This window comes from Microtus ochrogaster, unplaced genomic scaffold, assembly GCF_000317375.1.
Source record: "Microtus ochrogaster isolate Prairie Vole_2 unplaced genomic scaffold, MicOch1.0 UNK11, whole genome shotgun sequence".
NCBI classification, from domain to species: domain Eukaryota; kingdom Metazoa; phylum Chordata; class Mammalia; order Rodentia; family Cricetidae; genus Microtus; species Microtus ochrogaster.
The window spans coordinates 4,395,686-4,418,720 of record NW_004949109.1 but is presented as its reverse complement, the minus strand read 5'-3'; the positions used below and the strand labels follow the sequence as shown (position 1 = coordinate 4,418,720).

The following is a 23,035-nucleotide window of genomic DNA, read 5'->3' as shown; positions in this document are numbered from 1 at the left end:
CTCGAACTCGCAGAGATCCGCCTGCCTCTGCCTCCCGAGTGCTGGGATTAAAGGCGTGCGCCACATCTGTAGGCCTTTTAATAGATGTAAATTATATTTTAGTAAAACAGGTGACACAGAAGGAAAACTTACAAACAGCAAGAGCGGGAAGCAAAGGAGAGGAAAGAATCAGAGAAGGAAGCTGAGGCAGAGGATGACAAGCTGCTGGGGTTACACCGTGGAAACAATGTTCCAAAAACTGAAACAGAATGGCTAAAGAAAGGGAAGAAAAACAAGTGAAGAGATTCTTGGTAGCTCTCTCAAAATAAAGCAAAAACATCAGATTTGACATAAATACAGTTATTTGGAAGGTATATTGTCTGATTCCCAAGCCAAAAATAATTTTTAGATGCTCTATAGACCCTGTTGGCCTATAATTTACTATGTATGCCCGTCTGCCTTCAAATTTATAGTGCTGCTCCTGCCTCTACCTCCCCAGTGCTGCGATTCTAGGCAGGTACAGCACACTAGGCTCAAAGTCAATATACAGCCACTTCGAAACGTCAGGGCCTCACAAGATGGCAGTCTGGGTTCAGAACAGGCTGGACAGGCAGCATTCCTCAGAAACTGTTTCTGCTTGCCAGGAAAAGTAGTTACTTTCTTATCCACTCCTATAGCCCCGCCCCCTCACCCAATCTCCAGAAAAGAGCATCTCGTTTTCTATTAACTCTAACAAGTCTCCAATAACTCAAGGACCTACACTGGTCACCTGGCTTAATCTTCCCTCCTCCCTCTGCAACATAACCCCTATATCAGGCAGGACTCTCCAAGCATTTTTGCTATCTTCTCTATTCCCATATCCCTGGCAACGGCCAGTCTGCTTCTCTCCCCACCTTTTCTCTCTGCTCCTCTCTCTGTCCCTGAGACATGGCAGACACCCCAGACGACTGGCTATTCTCCCCCTCACATCTACAGTAAACACCTTCCCCCTTAATCACAGAGCAGGCATTTAGGTGGCTTCTTTACTGAGCTCTTCACAAATGGTAACAGAAATCAGTAGAACCTACTTTCCTATTTTATCCCTGTCTTGTACTTTGAAAACATAATCATTTAATGTCAAAAGCAAGCAGCTAAAGTGTCCAAGCTTTCTCTGTATCATTTAGCAACTGCATCACCTCCACCCCAGGACACCATCTTTTCATTTTTAATTTAATTAGATTCGGTAACAGTGGGTTGGATTTCTTTTGTTTTGTAATCATTTTTCATTTGGTCATCTTATTCATTTAAGTTAATATACTGTGGGGTTCTTTCAATAGAGTATTAATTTATTGTGTGGGTGTGTGCTTTTTAACCTCAGATAGAAGGGATATTTAATATAGGGATGATGATGTCTGTATAAAATATAATTGTCTTGTGAAAATTGACTATAAAAATAAAACAAGTGTTTAAACTTTCTACTGGTTTATATTAATAGTTTTAGATATACTCTCCTTTGGGATTTTACATGGAACAAGGAGACTAAAATAGAAAAAAAATAACAGAAATTAGAAATCTTTCAAGAATTTAAACAGTAAGCTAAATGAAATTCTTGATGGAATTCTTTGAAAGAGCAGATGTCCTATTGTTTATGTCTCTTTAATCATTTGATCCCTAAGGGAGGGGTGAAAACCCAGCTAGAACCCCTTCAACTAAAGATATGAAATAGCTAACTTAAGAAAAGGCATAAAATTCTTCCTTCTATTTGCTTCACAAAATAACGGAAGGAAAGTTAAATTGGGTATATTGACACTGCCTGTAATCAGAGACCACAGAGGGGTTTGCCTTTAGCTTGAGATGAGCCTGCTGTATTGTGAGTTTCAAGCAGATCTGAGCTACACTTAGCAAGAAGTTACAGGGAGAGTTTAGAGTAATCACCAAAGTCTCCTTCAAAAATATATTGCAATTGTCTCCAACTAAGAAAAGAACAAGAAGCCTGTGGTCTTTCCCAACCCAAAGATTCCTAACTTCTCTCTTCACTCTGCCCAAATTGGTGAGATCTTAACTGGGGAGCCCAGGTACCCATAAGCCTTGGGTATATAACCGAAAGTTATTGTCACTGGACAATAAGTTTAATCTGTGGTCTAAGGAAATAATCAAGACTACCAGCACTGGATTGTGCCTGTCGTAAATGAGCCATAAATCCTGTATATGGGTGTATAACTCTGAACTGGTATTACACAAGTCATCAAAACGAATAAAGTCTCTCACTACAAGAAGCTACACCATACTAGGTTACTTAAGGCAGTGTACATTAGCATCCTGGCACACCCAGCCCTGCCCCTTGGGGACCTTGCAGTGTGATTCTGCGTGCAAGACAAGCATACCCTGTCCATTTAACTGGCAAAACTCCGCCTATTTCTACCTCTTCTTCCCTTTTCTCTCTGTATTTCTCTCCCTTCTCGTCCTCTGTTCCTGTCCCCAGAGGCTGGTCTCTCCCTTCCTGTCCCCCTTTTCTTTAAAAAAATTTCCCACATAGGCCTTGTTCTCCTGTGTGTCTCTCTCACCCGCTGTGTCTGCCTGGCCTGTCCATCTCTCACCCATCAAGGTCTCTCTCCTGCCGCATCACATCCGTGTACCCATAGTTGTGATTCATGACAGACAACAAATTAGTTTGCTAATAAGCATTGAAAAAGTGACAGGCAAGACTGTCAGCTGAAAACCCGAGGCTGGAATGAATACATAACTAAGGGGTAACAGTGACACAGGCACACGACACAGAAAGAAAAACACGCCAGAGGTCAGAAAAGAGTCGAGTCAGGTTTTCTCCATCACTGATGCATACATAAGAAAGGCAGAAAAAGGCAGAAAAGCATTGGTCGTGCTCAGAGCTATACACTTCGTTCTTGTTGAGGAGGGCGGTTTAATAGTTTAGAAGCTGAAGAAATTCCCCCCTTCATTATGGAGACAATAAAACAATCTATGGAAGGTTAAGTGACTTCAAGAACATTACAAAATTGCCTCCCAGGAATGATAGAATCAGACATGATTTTATGAACATTATTTCAGCAGCCATGTTAGAGAGAGAAGGTACCTAGAGCATGGCTGAGGAATGAGGGAAACAGGCTGGAGTGTGGTTTCACATGTCTGTGATTACGTAGATGCTTCAGCAATATGCTGAAGGGGGCGAGACGGAAAGGTCAACGTGGCACTGTCATCCTCTGTCCTGGGGACAGACTTTGCTGAGAGACACAATCCCTATCAGTAACACACACTGCCACTTGTGCCTGGGCTGACACTTGATGGAGAACAGCGACTCACCAACACCACTTCAATGACAGCTAATCTGATCAACTGTGAACGAGCAAAGAAATGCTCTGAAGAAAGTAAACTTCGCTGAATCCTATGTTCAGTGCTCTGTGTGAACTAACTAAGCGTCTCAGATTTTCCTAAGGTCTTCAGTCTCTTATTGTTACCCACATAATGGTTTAAGCTAGCATACAATGCTGAGGAGCGGCAGTGGGATCACGTGACTGCTGAAACAGACAAGGCTGGTGGTTTCTGAAAAGCCGCCTCATTACTCTATAGTTACACCTTATAATAACCAGGAACAGAATCACCCCAAGCTGAATCCATTGCACCTAACATAAAGGAGCATGACACAATACTTGTCCTCCTTGATGATCACCTCAATGGAGCTCTATTTTCCTCCCATGCAGCGTCTGGATCGATCATCCAAGAAATTATCTTAACACCTTCTGTGTCTGTATTTTCTAAAGCGGGTTGCATTGTGCGTCCACACCACCTGTCATGCCTATTATCTTGATTTTGGGCGGCTTTAAGCAGTTTATGTAAGTCGTTCCATCTAGTTTAATGGCACAATTTATTATTACGCTTTGCAGCATTATTTTGAACTGAAAGGTTAACATATTTTTCATACTGGTCTCAAGTTTAAGAACATCTCAAAGCGAGAAGAAAAGTTGCTTTTGTCCCTTTTCTTAAGTAGCACAGTTTCATCCCGAAAGTTTTACAGCGTGTCTCCTAGTGTGCTCAGACCACACAGGCGCTGAGAACGCCTCATCAAATAATAAACAGTGACAGCGGGCCAGCTCCGGGTGCAGGTGTGTGATGCAGAGGTCACCAGAACCTCTCAAAATGCCCCAGCAAGCTACTGTTCAGACTTGTCTCTCGCTAATTTCCCCTTATATGCCATCATTCCCAGGATCCAGTTAGAGCTCCTCCTCACACATTACACACCCTGGCCATACAATCTCATTCACGCTCTATCCCTTAATTTCTATGCTGCGTTGTTCTCAACTCTAACTTCTAGCCTAAGATCTACGTATTCCTATGCTCTTAGCTATTTCCATTTGGAAACTAACCTCAACGCACGCTCCAAACTGAACTCATCACCACCTCCCTAGACTCTGCTATTGGGAGATGTCTTCCCAGTTATAAGGTCTCTCCAATCATCTCACGTCAGGAGCCAGGTGAATGTCTTTTCCCACCTACAACAAAGCAGTCCTCAATTCTTGGCGATTTGACCACCAAAGACACACCTCCAATTTAGCTGCTTCTCTAATGAGACCATAGCCTCAACAGGTGTTATAGCATACATAACTCACCAGAAACACCCCAAACCACCCACTGTGCCTCCAAATTAGCAAACTCTCCTCTAGGTCACTGCATCTTAAAATGTAACTTAAAAACACCCTAAAGCAGTTTCCTATTGTCTATCAACACCCAAACGCTTTGTTCTTGCTTAATGTCCTTCAATTACAGGGCATTTCTTTATTGTGCCACCGATAGGTTAGGAAATGAACTCTCCCACACGGTGGGGAAGAGCTAGGATAACCTTGTAATCGCCAAGTTACCTGATTTCTATGTCCCTCAGCCTGTGAAGTGGGAATATGAACAGCTATCTCAGAGCAGCTGTTATTCAAGGAAGAGCAAAAAATGCAATGTTTGACATAGTATCGGATGCATGGGTTACATAGTAAATGTTCGATACTGTGATTATTGCTTTAGGTAATTTCTCGTTTTTCTCACAGCACACTGAAGGTTAGCCACAGCAGGCACCTTTCATTTCCTCTTCTTCCTCTTCCTATCCAGTCCCTCTCCCTGCAGGCTCCCCACCCTCTCACATCTTAGGTCTCCTCTGGTACCTAAACCTTTTGTCCTCTGCATCCTGCTAGGTGTCCACACTATTTTGCTTGCCACAGCAGTAGTTCTACTTTCTGTAAATTCCTCCCTTTTCCCTGCTGTGTTCATGAGAGCAAGGGTGGCCCTCGTGCTCCCGACCACACCATGAAGAGTGGACAGACATTTCTCACAGCTCCAGAAGGGCTCCTTTGCAAACTGCGGAAGTTAGGAAAGCAGCCACCGGACCCTACCTCCACCCCCACCCCCAGCTATCTCTGAAAAAAGGTTTGGAAAAGGCTGCCAAGAACAAAGGCAGCGATCAAACAGCCGCAGGAAGCACAGTTTTAAGCAAAGTCGGGGCTTTACAAACATTTTCAGGGTCTTTTCTACAGTACTGTGCATTGTGAATCTCCAAAATTCGCGGCGGGAATATCTCTTTAAAACACCTGCCAACAGGAGTCTGCCGAGACAGACATATCTTGACAAAGGCGGCTTGGGAAGTTTTTGCAGCTCCTGAACTCTCCAGTAAGCTGGAGAAGCAGACAAAAACATCCCCGGAGCATGCAGTTTTGAGGTTAGAAATCTCTGAAGACAAAATTGAAACCTAGAAAGAATCAGATATAATTCAACAAGGCTCCTTCTTTTACAGATAGGGAAATTGAGGCCTTGAAGGGCACAGCAAACCGGCCTACAGCCACACTGTAACTACAGACAGGAAGAGCCAAACAAACCCCAGGTGCGCTTCTGGACTTGGTGTCTTTAAGTATAATGTGTGTGGCGCCCTGGGTTCGCCAAATGTTCACATTTCGAATTTTATTTTGAAGCCCTGTGAAAGTTCCTGTTAGTCTTCTGGGTAACTTGTCCTCTTAGGCCTAGAGTTTATTGCTCCCAAGTCTTCTCTTCCTCCTACAACACACTTTCCTTGTAAGCCTGGGCAGTTCGGGCTTGACTAGGAGCGATCGAGAGGACCTCTCCCTCTTTCCTCGCTCCCTTTGGACTTGTAGTGTAAACTTTTTTTCACGTAAACCAACCAACTCTGTACATTTTCAGGCCTTCGTCTGAATCCCCGAGGACTCCCCGCCGCCCCGCTCCCTGGACTCCACTGCTCGCCCTATTCCTCTGTAAGAGGACCCTGCGGTTGATCTTCACCTGGGACTGCCATGAGGCAGCTGAGAGGAGTCCTGAGCTTTCGAGATCGCGTTAGGGTCAGGTCCGTTGAGAGGATAACGCACTATCGGAGAGATCTCTCCCAACCGGTCCCCACAACTATAGCACACGGCAGGGGAAGGCCAGATGCGCTCCCGGGGCTCGCGGAACTAAGGCGCCGCGGAATCGATTTCCAGGGGAGTCCTACCGCGGAGCACACGTGGTCGGAACCATTTCTGCCGACTTCGGGAGGTGAGTGCTAGCTGAGAACACTTGGTGTGGACGCAGTAATGGCATTTAAGGGTTTTTCCTTTTAACTATTATTACCGATAAAGTGAGAAATTAAAGTTGCAGATGTTTTATAATCTTTTCTAGTTACCCGAAGGACACGGAGTTTCCCCCTCCGGAGTTAGCGGTGTTCGAGTCCGGGAGCAACATGGCGGCGCCCATGAGGGGCTAGTTTGGAGACTAACTAGTGTTTGGTACGGCTGTCTTGCCCGACTTTGACCGAGTAAAGTTTTCCCCCAAGTACTCACGTTAAAGAATTGTCTTCTAACAGGCTGACACCGCCATCCGCTCGCGACCCCACTAAGGAGCAGAGTCCTGAGTCCTGACCAAGATGAGTAACATCTACATCCAGGAGCCGCCCACGAATGGGAAGGTGAGAACTTCTCCACCATACCTGGATACCCCAATTGAGAGCTTCCTGATTTAGAGAGGGGAGGGAGGGGCGGGTGTCGGGTGTCATAGAGTTGGAAAGACCAACGGACATCCGTCCACATTGATTCTGGACAGTGTTGCGTCTACGTTTATTTACGTTGACACGTCTCAGCATATTCATGAAAGCATTCTTGAGCAGCTTCACTATTGGCAAGTCTTTTGGCCCATTAACTTCCTTGACCCAGCTCTGTGGGCGCCTTCTAGTGTCTGTTGTTTATAAAAGACTTACGCTAGGATTGTTCAATTTTGTTGTTGTTTAACTTGTGGGATCATGCTTATTAAATGCCTGCCAAGCACCACACGTTCTACTAGGTGCTGGTGATACAAAAGTTGGTACACAGTTATCTAGTTGTCACCCTGACAGAACAAATAGCTTAGTTTGGGATTTGGCTAGCTCAGGAAAATCTGCCTCACAAGGTCTCATCATGTAGTAGTCAACGCTGGCTGCTAATTTCCTAACTTGTCTCGGCCTCCTGAGTGACTGATTGCATGACATGCATCACCACACCTGGCTTTGGTAGGTGAGGTTCTTGAAGAGAAGATTATATTGCCATGGCAGTTTGATGGAGTGAAAAAGTGAAAATGATAGGAAAAAAACATCTTGGAGGAGATATCTTTGAGATAATTGTCAAAAGCAGCAGGACAATGTGGACTATTGCCACATTGAAATGGGAAAGGATTCTCTGATAGGTTTTATGATCAAGCTTTATTTCTTGATAGTGTCCATCTCAATTAATAAATAGTGACAGAGAGCAAATAGACTGAGCATTCTGCCATGCAGACCCTTCACATTGCTGAACATTTGCAGCACACATATGCTATTTTCCTGTTCAAATGTCACTATTAACAAAGAGGCCTGTCAAACAGCAAATCTCAGTGATGCCCTCGGTCTCAGCACTTTCTGGCCCTCAGGGTATAGTTTTTAATAGTATCTTCCTGATTCCTCTTCAAGCTGATGAGGGAGAGGGACTTGATCGGGGGAGGGGGAGGGAAATGGGAGGCGGTGGTGGGGAGGAGGCAGAAATCCTTAATTAAATAAATAAATTTAAAAAAAAGAAAAAAACAGAAAAAAATTTGAATGATCTCATTAATAGAAAAGTTTAAAAGGATCTATTTGGAAAAAAAATAGTGTTTGAGCATCTTTTAAATTAGGTAATTTAGTAAGCTTCCCAGATAAGTCTGATTCTTTGTTATGTAATACTCAGTGTAGTATTTACTCAGTGTTATCTGTTTTTCTATAAATATGATTTGGCCTCTACTCCAGTGAAATTAGGAATAAATTTCAATCAAAAATATTTTGCCTGTAATCACTGAAATCCAATAAACTTGTTATACAATTTAAAAAAAAAGAATACAAACAATATAGAGACAGAATATGAGCATCTAGAAAAATGCTTGGTGCATAGGGGATGGAGTTCAAATACTGTGAAAGAAAGGATGGCTCGGCAGATGAGCTGATGCTGTGTTCTTTAGCTTCTGAGAGGCACTGCACACAGGTGAGGGTGAGGTTAAACTGTTGTGAGTCTCAGGCACATTTAGGTGTTCTACTCTTATACGCTAAGTACTTTTTTAAGAAAAGAAATATAACAGGTTATCATATAAGTCCTTGTCTGTCCTGGAACTGGTTGTTTACTTTAGGGAAAGATTTGACATGATCTTAGAGAAAAAGCACTTCTAAACAAGAGATAATTCATTTAACAAATATTTTTAAAACTTGTGTATGTATAAGCATGTGTGCGATGTATGTGTGTGTTCAGACTTTCACACATGCAGATGCCACATCACACTTGTGAAGGTTCAGGTATATCCTAGCTGATGGTCCTCATATTCCACCTACTTTGAGGCTGCATCTCTTTTCTCTGTTGTTTGATGCTGCATATGCCAGTCTGTGAGCATTGGAGGTTCTCTTGTCTCTGTTCTTCAGCTCACTATAAGAGCATTGGGATTAAAGACATAGAGCAGCTGGCTTCTCTGTGAGATCTGGGCATTTGAACTCAGGTCCTCGGGCTTGTATGCAATTTACCCACTGAACTATTTCCCCAACCCAACATTTTTTTCCCCCTGGAAAACACATGCAAGGTTTTATGTTAGGTTTTAAAGATGGGCTGGGAGAATATCCATCATTTTATTGTTGAGTCAGTTGAGTGAACTGTGTGTTGACTGATGCTTTTGTCCCACCAGGTCCCACAGCTGTTTAGTTCCAAATAAACACACAGAGGTCTACATTAATCATAAACTGGTTGGCCTTGTAGCTCAGCCTTCTTATTAATTAATTCTTACATCTTACATTAACTCATTATTCTTGTCTGTGTTAGCCATGTGCCTTGGTACCTTTTTTGTTGAGGCAGTCACATCTTGCATCCTCTGTGTCTGGGTGACAACTGCAGACTGAGTCTTTCCTCTTCCCAGAATTCTCATTGCCACGCCTCTACTTCCTTCCTGGTCACTGTTACCCCACCTATACTTCCTGCCTGGCTACTGGCCAATCAGCATTTTATTAAAAATAATACAAGTGACAGAATAAAAGACCATTGTCCCACAACAACTGTGTATTGATAAAATAATTGTGTGAATAAAAATACTGCTACAAATTATGATGAATATGAGTTTTCTTCTGAGTAGAAATAGGCCAAAGGAGAACATAAGACATAGTCTCCAGCTTGTTTAGAGCCTCTTCTCTAATGGCACTTTAGGCACTGAAGGAACGTAGTTGGATTCAGAATCAGTAGCAAGCAGGGTATCACACAAGAAGAAGTTGATGTGTGACACCGACTCATCTCTGAATGCCATCATGGCTAAAGGAGGAAAAAGCCATTATTAATTTAGTAGCTTATTAGTGAAAGGTTTTAAGATGTGCAATGTGTTTCAACCACACTTTTTCCCCCTAGGTATAAGTTTTCAGCAGAAAAAAAAAGAATATAGTCATGGCTAGTGTTTTTTGATTACTTGTGTGCAGCTGTTCTGTATAATAATAATAATAATATGTTAATATAATAATATGTAATAATATATAATATAATATAATAATAGCTATCTGTATAATAGCTCATTTCATCCTCACAACAAATCTATGGGGCTAGTATGTCTGTTTTGATAGAAGGAAACTGGTCAATATCATGTCCCAAAAGTCCAAGCTAGTAGGTTGAAGATTCAACTTTGAAGTTGAGCAGCTTGACACAGTGTGTGGAGGGAAGGCTAATGTATGTTACTTTATTCTCAGAGGTGGTTACTAAACTAGTGAAGGTGTATTTTGGGCCTGGACCACTATTCCTGGGGTACTAGGATAAAATATGCATCAATTTGTATTATCTTCTCTTTGTTTAATTATGTGTGTGTGTGTATAACTTATGTATGTATGTATGTATGTATGTATGTATGTGTGTGTATATAGATTGATTCCCAGAACCCACAGTAAAAACACACATGCACATACACAAAGTCCAGGTACTTGTCAGTCAGTTTTTTAATAGTATGTTGCAATTTTCAATGATTAGTTATATGGATTTATGGTACCTACATTAACTAAGTCAGCCTTAAAAACTTCATTTTAAAGATAATAATAATGTAATAATTTAGCCTGGTGTTGTGGGAATTCAGTCCACCAATAGATTTGGGGTACCGGCTGGAGGGCGTGGCCTCTTGTCTGTGATTGTGATTTCTTATAAAAGGAAAGAGGGAGGTGTTCGCTATCTCTCTTGCTCTCACGCTGACTTGAATGGTGAAACTGAAGCATGTGGCTTGCTATTGGTGCTTTTCCCCTCGGGCAGAACAACTGCAGCGGTGTCTAACCTGCTCTGTATCAGTGAGTGCTCACCCCTATTATATATCTAAATAAATTTTTTCAACCTCTCCCTGACTCCCGTGGATTCTCGCTGCATGGTGTAGCACACCTTTAATCCAGCACTTGGGAGGCAGAAGCAGGCTGATCTCTGAGTGCAGGGCCACCCTGGTCTACAAAGCAAGTTAAGGACTACACAAAGAATCCCTGTCTTGAAAACAAACAAACAAAAAATGTAAAAACTTGCTGGTTTGTGGTGGTACGTCCTTTTAATATCAGCACTCAGAAGGTAGAAGCAGGTGGACTTCTGTATGTTCAAGACTGTCTGGTCCACAAAGAAAGTCCCAGTGAGACCCTGTATCAAACAAACAAACAAAAAACCCAAAATAAGTACAATGTAAAAATGTAAGCAAACTGTAATAAAATGGTAGCGTTTAAGCACAGGAAGTCTGTCAGATAATTAGAATTTATGAAGATTGTTGAGATTACCTATTTCAACTTATTGTTACAAATGAACTTGATATTAAATATTTGTTCTGTCTTGAAATATTTGTCCCTAAGATTATAAAAGCATTGTTTATTCTCTTACTGAGCTTTTAAAAACATTATAGAACAAAATATAGAGAACAGGAAGACAGACGTCTTTAATTTCAAAGAAATATAACTGATGAGAGAAATTGGACATAACAAAGCCCATTTTGTATGGTTCCGTTTTTATGAAATGTTCATTTGGCAATGTCCATACAGACAGAACAAAAATTAATGTTTGCCAAAGGATGAGGGTGGGGGAAATAGAGAGGGGCTGAAAATGGGTCAAGGTTTCAGCGCATTCTAGGGTAATGAAATGTTTTAGAAATAGTGGCAGTGGCTTCCAAACTCTGAGTGTACCAAAAGCTAGTGAACTCTTTAACAGGGTAAAATTATTGATTAGTAGATTATCTCAATAAATATTATTTTTGCTGTTTTTTACAAAATAAAATCAGAATTATTTTTAAATATGGCCTTTGAAACATCACAGAATTCTTTAAAAGGTGACTAAGAAAAGAAGTCTAGGTTCCTCCTAACAATAGTGCTTCATTTCAGAGATACAAGTTGTAATGAAGTAGGTCAGGACGTGATGTTCATCAGGACTAATGGAAAGTTGGGAGAGAGTGCTTAATGTCATTTCAGGTTCATTTTGAGAAAGAGGGAGTAATCTAACTTTAGTTTGTATCACACACACACACACAAACACACACACACAGAGAAAGAGAGAGAATAAAAAATGTGATAAAGGAAAAAAATTGAGACAGGATCTCATTTTGTAGCCTTGACTGACCAAGGGCTTGCTATATAGAGGCTGGCCTAGAACTAACTCATAGAGATCTGCCTGTGTCTGCCTCCTGAGTGCTAAAGGCACATGCTGTTTCTTTATGTGTTAAGGAACCCATTAAACATCTACCATAGTGTAGATATTTTCACTTTTCCCATTTTCACAGGCCATGAGGGTAGTTGTAAAAGACCTGTGTGTTGCCCAAACGATGCAATGCATTCATCAGTGTTTGTAATTTATGATAGCATTTCCCAGGCTTCTGAAACAAAGTGGTCACAAATTGTACTAGGTTGGGGCAGGGAGGGGTAGGGCAGTTAGATGTTCTTCTCACTTTGTTGTTGCTTATTCAGTTTACCAACCCTAGGGCATCCTTAAAAGCCAGGGCTCTCCTGGATGGTTTTTAAACTCCCCTCATTTCTAAACTGTGCTTGCGACAAGGCCAAGGAGCTTTAGGAAACAGGGACTGTGACTTATATCATGGGGACAGTCTCCTCGTGAGGATCAGTTTAGTTCCAGTTATCTTGCAGTGTTTCTTTGAAAGAAAGGTTCTTTGTGGTGACCACAGGTTATTGATATGAATAACTTCTTCTACAATTGGGGTGGGAAAGAAAAATTGATACTGGAGAGATTAGACTCCAGCTGTGCCATGCTGGTCACTTAGGTACTAATGTTCTTTTTGGTTATTTGTAGTTATTAAGCCAGTTGTTGAATAAGCTGTTTCATCCTCCAGGCTTAGCAGAGGTTTTGGTTGTTATAAAGCAACTAGTTCCACCAAAGAGAAACTGCTGCTATGAACCAATAAAAAAGGAGATGATTATATATACATACTTATATATGTTATAGAGATGCTGACTTTTAAGACATAACCGTTTTAGCAAGTCACTATCAGACTTTAATTAAGAATATTCCTTTGGGCTAGGACTCTAGCTAAGTTGGTAGAATACTTGCCTAGCATGCACAAGGCACTGACTTGCATCTCCAGCACTGCATAGTGACACATACCCCCGTGCAAGTACTTTGGGAGATAGAGGCAGGAAGATCAAGGAGTTCAAGGTGAGTTTGAGGCAAGTCTGGACTACAAAGCTCTAAGACTTTGGCTGAAAAAACAAGCAAACAAAAAATCATTAAGGAACAGGAGAGTGCAGATTTATAACTGTTTCTCATTGCTTTATTTCCAATAAAATTGGTTAGCAAATTATGAAATCAAGAAGTTAATGAATCCATTATCACTGCTCAGTTGATAAAGTACTTGATGGGTAAACATGAAGTGCGCCTGAATTCCCAATATCTTTGAGAAAAGTTGGGCATTGTGGCCTGTATCCGAAACCTCAGACCAGGATCAGGAAGGTAGCAGAGACAGGTGATCTCTCAACTTGCTCTCAAGCCAGTCTCGTTGAGTGGCGAGCTCCAGGGTCAGCAGAAGAGCTGTATCAAAAAGTTAAGACAAAGAGCTGTTGAGAAAGGCACTCAATGTTGACCTCTGGCCTCTGTGTGCACACACATGTATGTTCACTTGCACACATGCATAGACAGAATATTTATTTCCAAACTAGAACTGGCATGATTTTAATATAAAAGTAGGCTTCAAGAATAATTTCAAATGAATGACTGTAAAATTGTCTAAGACTGTCATAATTCAATGGATTCATTAACTTCTTGATTTCATAATTTGCTAACCAATTTTATTGGAAATAAAGCAATGAGAAACAGTTATAAGTCTGCACTCTTTGTTTTTATATGAATGAAGCTTGTCTTCTGTGATTAGAAAAAATAAGTGCTTTTTTTTCTTTAGATTTTTTTTTGAAAACGGTGTATTGAATCATCTAATGATGATTGGGCTGTAATGAATGTTTGAAGTTTGTTCAGTATAACAACAAAACCCTAGCAGAGTTTGTAAGATTTCTTCTAAAATTGAAAACTCATTAGTTAGTGTTGCAAGTCGCCTAGCCAATTATCAAGCAAAATAAATACTTAATATGATATCATATTCTTTTTATAGGTTTTATTGAAAACTACAGCTGGAGATATTGACATAGAGTTGTGGTCAAAAGAAGCTCCAAAGGCATGCAGAAATTTCGTTCAGCTTTGTTTGGAAGGTCAGTATTGCCTTCATTATCATTTTGAGGAGAAACCTGTCTTAGTTTACAGATAATGGCAGTGATTGGACATTCTGGCCTGCTCATGTAATCCCAGCACTTGGGAGATTGATTCGGAAACATTTCTAGTTTCAGACTAGCCTGGGCAACACAGTGAGACTCTCTAAGTAAATAAAACCCCGGATGGATGAGCTCTTTTTAGAAAGCGAAAAGAATAAAATACAATGTGTTTTTCACATTGAGGTCTGATGTTGGCCACATGATGTTGAGCAGTGTATAAGGAAACAGACTGCGGGGATAGTTCAGCTTTCTTCCAGGTAAACTGTAAATTGTTATACTTTTAACAGACACAAATCATGCCTGATACTGATCTCCTCTGCTAATTGCCACTCACTTTTTCTTTCATTCTTTAAATATGAATATACCGTGAGCTTGCCTCTCATTCTGTGCTATTTTTTCCACTCTTGTTTTATCTCTGTACAAATGACTGTTAGGTTCAGAACTCCATCCATTTCTTCCTGCTTGTGCCTAATTGATCTGATGGTGTAATGATCCTTCTCTACTGGAAACTTCTGTTAGCTACCACTAGACCAAATTTCAACTTCTTCCCCAGATGGCCTGCACTTTCGTCTCCATGACTGGATTTGCCTCCTCTCTGGTCCTCCCTCTCATTTCTTTGTCTTCTCTGTGCACATAATATTTGAAATTTTAGGAACTTGGCTTCCTAGCTTTCCATCATTTTCCATTCCACTGATCATGTGCCTTCAGCCAGTCATTCTGTATTTCCTGAACATTCTCTATTTCCTCTGCACATCCTTATACTAGCTTTCTTCTAGTTCTCTCTCTCTTCCTCTCTCGGATTCTTTCTCACCCTGTTTGCATTTAAGTATAACTGTTTTATTATTTTGTTTGCAGTCTTTTTTTTCCCACAAAGCTTACAACCTGGCCTTCACCAATTTGTTATCAATTGAAGTCATAACATGATGATTTTTCTTTGTAAGAAACTTGGCAAAATTTTATATTCCCTTGAGTATTTTTGTTCATGGATATTTGTGTATGCAGGTATACATCCCATGCACTCTTTACAGTTTCTGGTTGGCTTCTAGAATGCATTATATATGATTTAAAATACCTCCAGTGGTGGCAAGTCAGTGTTTTCCAGTTATACCTCGTTTTTAGACACAGTGTTATTCATGGTGTCAGAAAAAATATTTTTGGAGAGAAACAAGGTACTTAGGAATCCACAGTATCCTGTTGTCTAATATAGACAAAGCTCTCCAAATAGAAATTAGACAAATATAACACCGCAGGGAGAATATTAAAGAAATAATAATAAAAGAATCCAGTCCCACAGGACAGACAAAGGAAATATGTCTGCAAAGATCATTATTAATAATTGCTATGGCAGGCAGGAAGGAAATCAAATCAGACAGGTAGTTTAGTTAGAAAGGCCTCGGATAACTGTCAACAAAGCTAAGAAACGAGAGACAGAGAAGCCTGACTTCTGGTAATAAGTTTAAAGAAGTCAAAAGCTCAAATTTTACAGGAGAGTGAAATTACAAAAACACTAGAAAGAATGAATGGTAAATTGCAACTCAGGACCAGGTGAATGAAGAAACAGAAAGTATCTGGATAGAGTACGACATTGAAATAAACATGAGGTTCAGCCGGGTGCTGCCAAAGCTCACTTGCATCAAAAAAGAATTATTCTCCCATTTATTTATAAGAAGACCAGGAGATATAAATAAAAGATGGAAAAATCATAGAAATAACCAGAAGAGTTTTCTTAATGAAACAGGCAAGAATTTAATGGGATTATTGTTGGGAAGGTTAACTAAAAACCTGAGAAGACTAATTTTCAAAAAAGATACTCCTGGCAAGAGAGGTGGCTCAGCAGTCAAGAAGCACTGGCTGCTCTTCCAGAAGCCCTGAGTTCAATTCCAAGCACCTACATGGCAACTCACAACTGTCTATAACTCCACTTCCAGGAGATCCAGTGTCCTCTTTGGCCTTTAGGGTCACAAGGCATGAATGTAGTATGTAGACATACATGCAGGCAAATCACACACACACACACACACACACACACACATTTCTTAAATGAGTAAACTAATGCAGAGAACTTCATTTAATCCTTTGAATGTATGATTCAAAGAAGTTAGGATGTTTTTGAGTCTTGTAATGCACCTTTCAAACAACAATAGCAATGAGTAGTTCACAGAATTCAAAGAAAATGAATGAAAGCCTGGGAGGGAGGAAGGGAGGGAAGGAGAGAAGGAGGGAGGGAGACAGAGAGGCAGGGAGGGAGGGAGGGAACTCCCATGTGGCCCTTGATGAAAAAAGCTTTCCTGTTGAAAGATGGTCACATTCTGCAGAACTCAAAGATCTGTAATTACGATTTAACCTTGAACTTTGAGGTCTTTCCTGTATAGTTAGGAGAAACATCTAAATAAAAATAAGTTTTGAAAGTTGCCAGTCTAAAATATGATATGAAGCTGTTACAAAGAAAGACAAGAAACAAAGCAAAAGGAAACTAATTTTCAGTTTCCATAGGGGATACCCTGTAACTCAATGGGTGCCGGCTTCTGTCTTATCTAAGTGAACTTTTTTCCTTTTTAATGATTCTAGTTCCAGAGAATAAAGTCTATGGGAGACCATATTTTATCTCTGCTGCATATTTATATCTATAAATATATTTATAATATAGTAATGTATTTAAATTCTATATTGATTTTCCTAAAGTCAGTTAACAAAATAAATGACTATTCAATTGAACTAAAACACATAATGCTATTTGTTTCATTTATTGAACAATTTTTTTGAGGACAGTGCTAGAACTATGATCGGTTAGTAACTCTAGTGTCTGTAGGTTTGTATACTTTTGTGTATTAGTATGTTAATTTTCTATTAGGAGAAGAGGAAGAGGCAAGCAATGAGCTGTTCTTCTCTACCAAGGCTTCTCAGCTTCAGCACGGTGGGCATTTGGGATGGAAACAAGCCTTTGAGTTTTAGGATGCTTATCCATATTCTTGCTGTCTTGTATTCCAGTAGTACTTCCCCAACCCAAAATATTTTAAAATGTTGATAAATGTCTCCTAGGATACAGAATTGTTGCTTCCCTCTCTCCCCAGTTGAGAGCCATTGATGTGTATTAAACTTATGTTTCTCACAGTAATCCAGACTGTGAGAAAATTCTAGAGAGAAAACAAAAACTAAAGCACCATTGTTTCTGTAGAGACATATAGAAATTTGAAGATTGAATGTTTTATAAGAAGTAGTGAGGAAGGACTTTGGTCTAAAAGTGTACTTAGCATTCTGGAAATTAAATCTGTGGCTCTGTTTGTATAGTAACTATGACAACAAAGTCATGCGAGTTTTCAAAATTAATGTGTTAATTGTTTTTCAGCCTACTATGACAACACCGTTTTTCATAGAGTTGTACCTGGTTTCATAGTCCAAGGTGGAGATCCCACAGGCACCGGAACCGGGGGAGAGTCCATCTATGGAGCCCCATTTAAGGTCAGATCAATTTACTGTATTCTAGGTCAGCTTGGAATGCTTCTCTGAAAGTGAAGTGTTCCTCAAGAAAACATCTCATGTAGTATACAAAATCATTGGCGTTAGAGTTACTCGGCGATAAGAACAAATATTACCTACCAAGCATTTTTCTGATTTGTTTTATGGCAAATTTTTGACCTAGATTAAATTAAGGTAGAACTAAAAATTGCAGAGGGAGGGAGGGAGGGAGGGAGAGAGAGAAGTACTGTTCAGAAAGAAATCCATATGGCATGTTTCCTGATGTTTTGCTGTGTCTGATCTCAGCAGCCACTTTTTAGAACATTGCATATGCTATTTTAGATTAAAATAATTTGATTTAAATGTTGTATGGAATTTTCAGTAGTCTGCTTGGGCCACTACAACAGTCTGTGGGGGTAAATGAGAATTTATTTCTTTCGGTTGTGGAGGCTTGGAAGTTCAAGTCACAGTGCCTGACAGTCCCTTACAGTCCCTTTTCCTACCTTGAAGAGGTATGGGGAAGAAGAATCCAGGTCCAGTGTCTTGATCTTTTTTTTTTTTTATATTTATTTATTTATTTATTATGTATACAATATTCTGTGTGTATGCCTGCAAGCCAGAAGAGGGCACCAGACCCCATACAGATGGTTGTGAGCCACCATGTGGTTGCTGGGAATTGAACTCAGGACCTTTGGAAGAGCAGGCAGTGCTCTTACCCTCTGAGCCATCTCTCCAGCCCCTCTTGATCTTTTTTATAAGGACACAAGCCTTATTGGGTTAGGATGAGAGCCCAACCCTTATGACATCATCTTACTTTTTCACATTTAAAACCTTTACTTCCTTGTCAGAGCCACAAATCTAGCTTCAGCAGGGATTAAGACTTCAATATAAAGCTTTTGAGGGACTAGTCTCCCACACTGGAACTTACTGTATATTATGTAGTTCTGTCCACAAAAGCAACTCTATAGCACAAAGCCATGCATGGTGGACAGTCAGAAAGTGAGAAGGAAGAGCCAAAGATATTAAAAAGGAAAAAGACATTTTAATAAAAAATGGGTACATAATTTCTTATTTTAAATTTTTATTAGATTTATTGTTTTTATGTCTGTCTGTTATATGTTCACCATGCTCTGCTTCCTGACAGTAGAGGTCAGAAGAGAGCATTGGATCCCTGGGGATGGAGTTGTGGATGACTGTGAACTACCATATGGGTGCTGGTAACTGAACCCAGGTCCTCGGTAAGAGCAACAAGTGCTCTTAACTACCTGCTGAGCCACTCCTCTCGTCCTGGCCTGTGATTTCTTGACTGCAAGCATAAACTTAAGAAGGAAAAGAGTTAGTTTATCTAAGAAATTAGGAACAATAATGGGCTCAAATATAGCAAATATTGTATTTGTTATTAGTCTAATTATAGTAATGTTGGGTTCTTTCGGTGAATTCTTAAAATCGGGAGACTTTTGAAAAAACAACTTCATATTTATTCTAGTGGGAAAGAGTTTTTAGAGATTTCTTTCATCTTTTCCTAGGTCAGTGTGATTTTTAATTGTTTCAAAGTTTCTATCGAGGGCCTGCTCTGTTGTCTTGGCTAGAATTACAATATGTAGTACAGACTGGCCTTTAACTTGTGCCTGACTTTGTGCCTGAGCCTCCTGAGTGCTAGGGTTCCTGGCATGTAGCGCAGTGCCTCATCACAGCGTGATTGTGATTGTTGAGAAAAACAGCGGAACTTCTTCTTCTTCTTTTTAAAGCTTTGTTTTCCAGATGATAGTCACCCTGGAAAGTAGGTCATAGTATTTAAATAATCTCAACTGTCACTGTTAATCATATCTCATAATTTTAGGACCTTGACTTTATAGGAAATATTCTTGTATTCTGTTAATCTTATTGTTTATCCTAAATTCTGTTGGCATTTCCTTTCTGAGTTTTTTCTTTGTTATTTTAAAATAACAATTAACTTTGTTAACTTCTTTCAGCTAGATAGATCATTTTAACATTTAAACATAGTGTTTTAGTTAAAGTTACTATTGCTCTGATAAAATACCATGACCAAAAACAACTAGGGGAGGAAAGGGTTTATTTCCCTTTCAGTTTCATATAATAGCCCATTATCAAAAGCAGGTGAGGAACTTACCCAGGGGCAGGAACCTGGAGGCAGGGTGATGCAGAGGCCATGGAGAGGTGCTGCTTACTGACTTGCTCCTCATGGCTTGCTCAGTTGTCTGTTTGTCTTCCTTTCTGTCTGTCTGTCTGTCTTTTTGTTTTCCGAGATAGAGTTTCTCTGTGTAACAGCCCTAGCTGTCCTGGAACCAGGCTGGCTTTGAACTCATAGAGGTCGCCTGCCTCTTCCTCCTAGAGTGTCGAGTGCTGGAATTAAAGGTGTGTGCCACCACACCCAGGATCACCAGCCCAGGGATGGCACCACCCACAGTGGGCTCGGCTTCTACCATCAACCACCAACCAAGAAAATGCCTTACAGCTTAATTACAGCTTAATCTGATGGGGGTATTTTCTTAATTGAGGTTTCCTCCTCTCAGATGACTTTAGTTTATGTCAAATTGACAGGAAACTGTCCAGGACACATATATGGTATAGAAATACCACAGATTCCGGGGATTTAAACAGCAGGAGTGTTTTCCCCACAGTCCTTATGAAAGCTGATCAGTCGGAGGTCAGGGTGTTTGGCACTCTGGTTCCTGGTGGGATGTACTAGAGTTTAGATCTTAAGAATAATGTATTAAAGAAAAATAGCCTCTAATGCTTGAAAAGCCCTGATTATAGAAATGGTGTCATAAATGATCCCAGTGTAGGTCTTGGGGGAAGTTTTCAGTAGCTCTCAGAGCAAGGAAAGCCTCCAAGAAACAGTGGTCCTGCACTGTTGCAGTCTGCCACCCTGAGAAGAGTTGACTTAGGATGGCTTAGGTCTTCTAAAAGCACAGTGGAATCACACTGACACACTCTTGGTGGAGTCTGAGTCTCAGAGCAGAAGAAAGCCATAGCTTCACGGCCTGTGGTGTGAGATGGGAAGGATAATAGCTGGAGGCTTCATAGTGTTTTGGAGAAGGGTTTCTTGAGTAGGGAAATGAGAATTGGACCCCGACTTTCTTTGAACTCCCCTCCTTCGTGTGTATGTAGATGTCCATAAACAGCCATGGGGCTGACTATATTTAGAAGGTACAAGCTGCCGAGTTCAGGTTGAAGAGCAGTGAACAGATAGTAAATTTGGATTTGATTGTACTTCAAAATCAGTTAAATAAAGCTTCAGCATTTTTGATTAGAAATTGTCTGAGCCTCCCTGGTCTGCTGCGTAGCTGATTGAACATGAAGGGTCTTATGACTGAGAAGAGTCACTAAATCTCTTTCATTTTTGCAGGATGAATTTCACTCGCGGTTGCGTTTTAATAGGAGAGGACTGGTTGCCATGGCAAACGCTGGTCCACATGATAATGGCAGCCAGTTTTTCTTTACTCTGGGTCGAGCAGATGAACTTAACAATAAGCACACCATCTTTGGAAAGGTTAGTGTCTATATATGTTAAATATATGGTTTGGTTTTGGCTTTATGTTATTCTTTAAGCTTCTGTGATAGATACAATTGACTTTATAATGAGTGCCTTCAAACATGTTATAGTTATTTACTTACTGTTTTTTAAAAATGATGGTGTATGTTCCTATTGTGATGAGCTGTAAAGGGCTACCTGAACTTTGGGTGCTTCAAGTCGGTCATTTGTCATGGCCTACATGTGTTCTTTCTCAAAGTGGTGACATTAGCTACTTATGGCCACTTAGCCAGTGTTGTTTCTACTTTTAAAGAGACACTTACCCAAAACTATTTTATAGGTTAAAGCTACCAATGATGGATTCCCTTAAAATTAAAGTGGAAGTTTTATTAGTATTTATAATTTTACTGGGAATTCTACTTTGAACAGTATCGATTTAATCCTCCTGACGTTTAACAACAGAGAGGATAATCTTCCCATAGATTTTCAACAGTCTCTATAAAGAGGGATCTTGAAGGCATCGCTCACTCATCCTCTTCCCTTCTCATCTGAATGTTCCTGTAGTTAATGCTTAGACATAGTAGGCATTAATAGCTTTTTAGCCCCCTCTGCTGGCTCAGTAAGAATGCTTCCTTACATCCTAGGCAAAAGTGGGTTTTGACTCTATAAGGAGGGTAATAATTCAGTACAGTTGAACAACTGAACCTTTGAATTCAAGTCTTATCTAAACCATAAAATGTAACATTGGTACTTATTTCTTAAGGACATGAGTCAAGAAATATGTCCTGTCATGTTCTTTTGATGCATTCCTAATCCAGGTTTTTTTGGCAATCATGGACTTTTCCTACCTCTAACTTTTTTTTATCAGCAAGATGAGTCTTGAGTTCCTATCTTGTACTATGTTTTACAATTGTTGCTATATAACCCAGCATGAGAGCATACAGCACAACAGTCTAAATAGAGAGGCTCCCACTGTCGGGTCTGTACCTTCCTTGAGCCTCTGTAAAATTACTTCTCATTTTAGGGTATTTGTGTAGATTCAATTAGGCAATAACCTGCAAAGTGTTTTTCGTACTGTTAATGCTTAAGCTACTTTAAGTTCAAACTTGTTTGTAATATTTGAGTGAACTGTCATTTAATAAGAAGGTGGACATTGTGTGTTTATTTTTAGTAACTGACGTTAGTATACACTGAAAACATATAAGGGCTTATTAAGAGACTGAGCCCATCTGTTAACAATTACCAATTAACATTGTTAATTGTACATACGGTAAAAATATAAATATTTTCTTTTATTATTTAAAAATACTTTTTCAGAAGGCTACTATTTATTTAAAGTATTTTCAGAATTCCTCTATTTATTAAAAAGTTGAATAGAAATGTTTGTGGCCCTATGTTTTGTTTGGTAGGTCACAGGGGACACAATATACAACATGCTACGCCTGACAGAAGTGGACATCGATGATGAAGAAAGGCCCCGCAATCCACATAGAATCAAAAGCTGTGAGGTAGGAACACGGCTGCTAGATGCCATTAAAGAGATACATTTAAACCATTAGATGAGAGCTTTCTGTGAGACACTATATTTAAGAACAATTTCTGATATATATATGTGTGTGTGTGTGTTTCTGATATGAAACTTTAAGTGATAATATAAAGAATGAAAAGCTCAACTCATAATGAAAAATTAAAGGAATTAGGGTTCTTTGCTCAAAGAAGTGGATTTTAGTTGAATTAAGTTGCTCTTTATTGAGGAAGTGAGGTAATCCTTAGGAGCATTTGCTATGGAGTCCAAATGTCTGAGTTGGTTCCTTATGCTTTTCTTTCTGTAAAATAGTTATAGGATTAAGTAACTTTTACTTGAAAAGAGCATA

The 23,035-nt window shown here is 40.0% G+C and overlaps 2 protein-coding genes across 3 annotated transcripts in view; one reads left to right on the top strand and one right to left on the bottom strand.

Annotated features, from left to right (window-relative positions):
- Positions 1 to 6,450, bottom strand: part of Srek1ip1 (SREK1 interacting protein 1) — a 22,209-nt gene extending 15,759 nt beyond the window's left edge. Inside the window, exon 1 of the mRNA XM_005366586.3 lies at positions 6,247 to 6,450. Coding sequence (XP_005366643.1) covers positions 6,247 to 6,259 — 13 coding nt within the window. The 5' untranslated portion in view covers positions 6,260 to 6,450. The remainder of the gene's footprint in view (positions 1 to 6,246) is intronic.
- A 176-nt stretch (positions 6,451 to 6,626) lies between these two features.
- Cwc27 (CWC27 spliceosome associated protein homolog) overlaps positions 6,627 to 23,035 on the top strand; it is a 168,318-nt gene continuing 151,909 nt past the window's right edge. The window contains exons 1-6 of one of the 2 annotated variants that reach the window (XM_026788996.1): positions 6,627 to 6,725; positions 6,803 to 6,904; positions 14,053 to 14,149; positions 17,556 to 17,668; positions 21,036 to 21,179; positions 22,571 to 22,669. In XM_026788996.1, coding sequence (XP_026644797.1) covers positions 6,863 to 6,904; positions 14,053 to 14,149; positions 17,556 to 17,668; positions 21,036 to 21,179; positions 22,571 to 22,669 — 495 coding nt within the window. In that variant the 5' untranslated portion in view covers positions 6,627 to 6,725; positions 6,803 to 6,862. Of the gene's footprint in view, positions 6,905 to 14,052; positions 14,150 to 17,555; positions 17,669 to 21,035; positions 21,180 to 22,570; positions 22,670 to 23,035 lie in introns of both variants that reach the window. The other variant, XM_005366588.3, reaches the window with a different exon arrangement.